The sequence below is a fragment of the Camelus dromedarius genome, chromosome 7 (assembly GCF_036321535.1).
Source record: "Camelus dromedarius isolate mCamDro1 chromosome 7, mCamDro1.pat, whole genome shotgun sequence".
NCBI classification, from domain to species: domain Eukaryota; kingdom Metazoa; phylum Chordata; class Mammalia; order Artiodactyla; family Camelidae; genus Camelus; species Camelus dromedarius.
In genome coordinates this window covers 20864951-20870944 of record NC_087442.1, presented here as the reverse complement: position 1 = coordinate 20870944, position 5994 = coordinate 20864951, and the positions used below count along the sequence as shown (strand labels likewise).

The 5994-nt window shown below is 40.0% G+C and overlaps 1 protein-coding gene across 1 annotated transcript; it reads right to left on the bottom strand.

Annotated features, from left to right (window-relative positions):
* Window positions 1-4809: 4809 nt before the first annotated feature.
* Window positions 4810-5181, bottom strand: LOC105085433 (large ribosomal subunit protein eL29-like). The gene has a single exon (XM_064487803.1). The coding sequence runs from the start codon at window positions 5179-5181 to the stop codon at window positions 4810-4812; it is 372 nt and encodes a 123-aa protein (XP_064343873.1).
* Window positions 5182-5994: the final 813 nt, after the last annotated feature.

Here is a 5994-nt window from a genome sequence, read left to right as displayed (position 1 = left end):
TACAATAGAATATTGTTCAGCCGTGAGAAGGAATGAAGTAGTTACACGCTACAACATGCCTGAACGTTGACAACACTCTGCTGAGTGAAAGAAGCCAGACACACATACACAAACACATAATTCATGATTCCATTTCTTAATGAAATGTTCTGGATTGGCAAAGGTATAGAAACAGAAGGTAGATTAGTGGTTGCCTAGGGCTCTGGGTGAAAGTTGGGAGAAAATTGAAGGTGGCTGCTAAAGACTACAGGTTTTTTTTGTGGGGTGATGAAATGTTCTCAAACTGATTGTGGTGATGGCTGTACAGCTCTGTGACTATATCAAAAACTTTTAACTTGTATACTTTAACTGGGTGAATTTTATGGTTTGCCAATTATATCTCACCAAAGCCGTTACCAAAAAAATCACTTGTTGCTTTTCATTGATGAGCAGTAGTTTTCCATTATATGAATATACTGCAGTTTTCTAATCCGTTCATCTGTTGATGGATATTTGGGTTGTCTATCATTTTGGGCTATTAAGAATAAATTTGCTATGAACATTTATACACAAGTCTTCGGGTGAACATATGCTTTCTTTTCTCCTCGGTTAATACACAGGGATGGAATGGCTAGATCATATAGCAGGTGTGCTTAACTTTTAAAGAAACTACCAAACTATTTTCTAAAGTGGTTGTACAATTTTACACTCCCACCAAAAATTTGTGAGAGTTCCAATTCCTCCACAACCTTGTCAAATCTTGGTATGATCAGTTTTTTTAATCAGGCATTCTAATAGGCATGTTGCAATGTCTCTGTGACTAATTTGCATTTCCTTAATGACGAATGATGGTTAGCATCTTTTTATGTGCTTATTTGCCATCCATATATTTTTTTGGAAAAGTCTATTCAAATTTTTTGCCCCACTTAAAAAAAATTGAGTTGTCTATTCTTATTATTGAGTTTTCAAAGTTCTTTGCATATTCTAGACTCGAGCCCTTTAACAGATACATGTTTTGCAAATACTTTCTCCTGATCTGTGACTTGTCTTTTCATTCTTCTCACAGTGTCTTTCCAAGAACAGAAGTTTCTAATTTTGATGAAATCCAGTTTATCAAAATTTTCTTTTATTAATTGTGTTTTTAGTGTCATAGCTATGAAATCTTTGATCAAAAGTCACAAAGATTTTCTCCTATGTTTTCTTCTAGGAGTTTTATAGGTTTAGATTTTACATTTAGGTCTATGATCTATTTTGACTTAATCTCTCTACTGTTTTTTTTTTTTTTTTTGACAGTGCAGAGAGAGATTTAATAACAATAAAAAGGTCTGCTTGAGAGCCGAGGCTCAAAACCACTCCTTTGCAGCATACCCAATACAGAAAAAGTCTCTATTGTTCTTTTATAAGAAGTCTTGAAATCTGGTAATGTTAGCCCTCCAATTTTGTTATCCTCTTTCAAAGTTGTTTTGGTTATTCTAGGTCTTTTGCATTTTCATATGAGTTTTAGGCAGCTTGTGAATTTCTACATTTGTGTGTGTGTGTGGAGCTATGACAGAAATATGGTATAAATGAAAAACCCAGGGCTCTGTGGTCAGTCTGCATAGGTTCAAGACCCAGATTTACCTCTTCTTAGCTGCTTGACTTTGGGCAAGCTACCTAACTTCTCTGCAACTCTGCTTCTCATTCATAAAGCTGAGATAATAATATTAACAATCTCATGTGATGGAGCTGAAGTGAAACAATGCATTGTAATGTTGAGAGACTGAAAATTGAGACAAAGGCCAGAGCATATATGATAATTAGAACTCTGACCCACAACAACCAGTCCAGGAAGCCAACCACAGCCTCTGCAGGAATTGGCCCAGAACAGTCAGGACTTGGTCAAGTCAACGAATGCCAACTTCTCTAATTTTTGTCCTGGCTCCCAACTCAGGACCAAGCAGAGAAAGCCAAATAGGCTCCCCAAACCAATCACATAGGATACCTCATTTCTAGCCAGCTCATCTCCAGCTTTCCCAGGCCAACAATATCCTATCAGGGCTAACCTGAAGCCTTCCCCCTTTTTTCTTACTGTAAAGCTTTTCCACTCCTCTGCCTGCCTTTGAATCTCTGCCAAATGCAGGTGATGGTGGCTGACTCCTTGGCAAAGCTCTAAGTAAATAGCCTCTGTTTCTACTCATTTGGGTGATCTTCATTCATTTCCACAGAGCTTAACACTGTGTTTGTGGAGTTTAATGAGTGCCCGATAAATTTCAAATAAAGCAGCAGAATTGTTTTGTCCAATGAAATTTTACACAGAATTCCAATATATAAAACATATAAAAGTGGCATTAAATAGGTTTTTATTTAAGCCAATCAGTACTAACAGTGGGACTTTTGTGGTGATCTCAATAAAATTAAATGGGGGTAAAAGATGATAATTGCAGACACGGTATTTTAAAAATCCTGATTCACACGAGAAGTTGCCAATGACAACAGTTTTTTTTTTTTCCTTTTAAGCAGGTCACTTACAATCAAATATTTGCAGAACCCCCAAAGCACCTCTTCAAAACTCTAGGGCTCTCAGAAACAGGGAGTAAAAACTGCTGGTATGAGGTCAGGGTTCAGGGTCTTAAGTTGCAAGGATGATGCCAACCAGCTGGGTAAACTTGGGCAAGTCACTTGACCTTTGTCTGATTTTTGTTTCTTCCTCTGAAAATTGAGGAAGCTGAACTAAACAAGAAATTCTCAAACTGTAATGTGTACCACCACTTGCATGTAGTGGAGCAGGCAGCAGTGTTTGCCTGTTTAAAAAATGCAGGTTCCTGGCCCACTCACTGGTTCTAACTCAGTAAATCTAGGGTAGGGCCCTATCTACATATTTAACAAGCACCCAGCTGATTTTGATGTTGATGATCCTTGTGCATAATTTGAGAAACACATGAGTAAATGACCTCATGGGTCCTTCTGGCTTTGGCATGTTATTTCGGTAGAGTTGGAAAAAGAGATGTCACAGGGAGGGAACATGGGGAGAGAAAAAGCAGAGAGGGGAAATCACTCAACAGTTAGGACAAATGATGGAGAGTCTTTTAAAAAGCCTGTTGTATCAATATTCCCCTTTTGAAAACCCCCACGATCTGGTCCAGAGAAACCTGGATTCCGCAAGGAGCCCTTGCAAAAGCTGGTCTATTTTCCGCTAGCCCACAGAAAATATCGCTCCCGAAATCCCCAGCCCCATGGCCCACACGTGAGTACACCAGAGATGAAATGCAACGTGCAGAATGCTTCCCTACCCTCCAGATCCACAGTTTCCCCATGGCTCACTTGGGGTACAAGAGGACAAAGGAGGATTTGACTGGATTAAACCCAGGCCACATCAGCGCTCAGAGCAGAATCCTCTCAATTCTGCTGTTGGGATCCCAGCTCAGTGTGACAATACCTCCCTCTTGCGGCGAAGAACGGGACTCCACCTGGCGAGGAGAACCAACGCCAGGGGCGGAAACAGCCTGGAAAGACCCAAAGTTCTCTGGGATCCAAGGGAGGAGGGTAAGAGAAGGAGGAAAATAAAGATACTACCAGAGGGACACTCTTCATTGTCTCTTTCTACTTTACCATTCGTTTCTGCCTCCCAAAGCCAGTCCTCCCACTTATCGTTTCCTTCTATTAATAACTTTTTCCTAATGCTAAAGTTATGACCTTGACCCCTGTAGGAGCCCATTAACTTGTATTCTGCTCTGTGGTCAGGAATGGAACCTTAAACATGCCAGGGCTTGGTTACAAGAAGGAAAAGCAAAGCATGTGACCAAAGCAGCACAAGTCTAGATACACAACTAGTTTTTTGATTTCATAAACTCTTTAAAAATTAATCAAGTTACACAGAAAAATGCACAAATCATAAATGTATAGCTCAATTAATTTTCACAAGGTGAGCACACTCGTGCAACCAGCATCCAGATCAAGAAACAGACCATTATTAGCATTTCCCTAATGCCCCCATCATGGTCCCTTTCAGTCACAACTCATCTGCAAGGTAACAGCTAGTCTGACTTTTAACATCATAGATTAATTTTGTCTGCTTTTGGATTTCATATAAAAGGAATCAAATAATATGTACTCGTGTATCTGACTTTTGCTGAATATTGTGAAGTTGATCTATGTTGTTGCATGTGGTCCACTCTCATTGCTGCGGTATACCGTTGTAAAAACATACCACAATTAATTTTATTGATGTTGGTATTTGGGGTATTTCTTGTTTGGGGTTATTATAAAAATGCTTCTATGAACATTTTTCCACATAGTTTTTGGGAAATATAAGTACACATTTCTGTTGGCTTATAGTCAGAAGTAGAATTGCTGGGTCATAAGATCGCTTAAAAAATTTTTTTTTAATTGAAGTACAGTCAGTTACAATGTGTCAATTTCTGATATACAGTACAATGTCCCAGTCATGCATATACATACATATATTTGTTTTCATATTCTTTTTCATTAAAGGTTACTACAAGATACTGAATATAGTTCCTTGTGCCATACAGAAGAAACTTTTTAAAAATAAGATTGCTTTAGTTGATACTACCAAACAGATTTCCAAAGTGTTGTAAGCACTAATTTACATTCCCATCAGCAAGGTATGAGAGTTTCCATTGCTTCGTGTTCTTGGCAAGTTGGTATATTGTTTTGCATTTTAGTCATCCTGGTGGGTGGGTAATTGTATTGCCTTGTAGTTTTTTTTGACTGACAGATCCTGCCTCAGGTTTATTTGTACAAACAGCACAGGTAGACACGAGCCCCATGTAGACAGCAGCCCAGGGGTCACACTAGTCTTTCTATCCTTACAGCAATAGATGAAAGCCTCTACTCTGGAGCCTTTGTGGGGGCCTGGACACCTTCGGGAGCCTGAGCCTGAGCCTGAGCTGCAGCTGCAGCTGCATCTGAAGCTGCAGCCGCATCTGAAGCTGCAGCCTTGGTCTGAGCCTTATCCTTGGCCTTTGGGCGACAGAGCCTGAGACCCTTGGCGATGTGGGCAAGAGCACATTTCCCGAGCTTGGGATGAGCAATGTAGGCAAGTCGACTGAACTTGTGGCTGTTGCCCTTTGGAATATTGGGCTTGACCTTCTTGGGCTTTATGAGAGCCTTGACAGCCTCAGCACGTGCACTCATGGCCTTGGCGTTGTTGGCCTGCATCTTCTTCAGGTCCTTTGTGTTGTGCTTCTTGGCAAAGCACATGTTCCTCAGGAACTTGGGGTCTACCCCCTTAAGAGATTCGTATCATTGTGATGGGGTTTTTTGATGCCATTTCTGTGCCATTTTCGGGACTGGTTGTATGTGATATGGTTCTTCGACTTGGCCATGCCTGCACCTGGAGGATGAGAGCGCAAATCAGGGCTGGGGGCCTACCGCTGCCACCCTTGTGGAGCCGGGAGATCCCGAATCACCTGGGACTGGAAAAGAAAGAGCACCTTGTAGTTTTAATTTACATTTCCCTGATGACAAATGGAATTGAACACCTTTTCATGAGCTTATCAGCCACTTGGTTTGGATATCTTCTTTTGTCAAGTTCTTATTCAATGCATTCAGGCAAACAAGTTAAAGCCTAAATTTACCTGCCCTGAGTGATAAGAGCATTCTTCAGTATTCAATTTAATCCCAAATAAGCATGTTCTATTCATGGGCTACATTGAGAGGTGGCCCTTATACTTGTGTGATAATTTACATATCATTTGGTTAACTCAAATACTCTGAAAAGTAGAAGGCTGAGGTTATGCTTGTTTTACAGAAGAGGAAGCAGTCTCTGAGAGATTGTGACATGCTCAACCCAGGTGGCAGAACCAAGATCTTCTATCAAGATTTGGCTATTTCCTGACCAAGTGCTCATTCCACTACAGTGGTTTAATCTTCCTATCTCTTAGAACAAATATTTTGTATCACTCCTCCTTTACTACAATGAAATTAAATCTACAGATAATTTCAAAAGATAATCAATGTGTTGTCCCTATGGTATAAAGGAGAAACAAAATAATAATAGTTTAGAGTAAATAA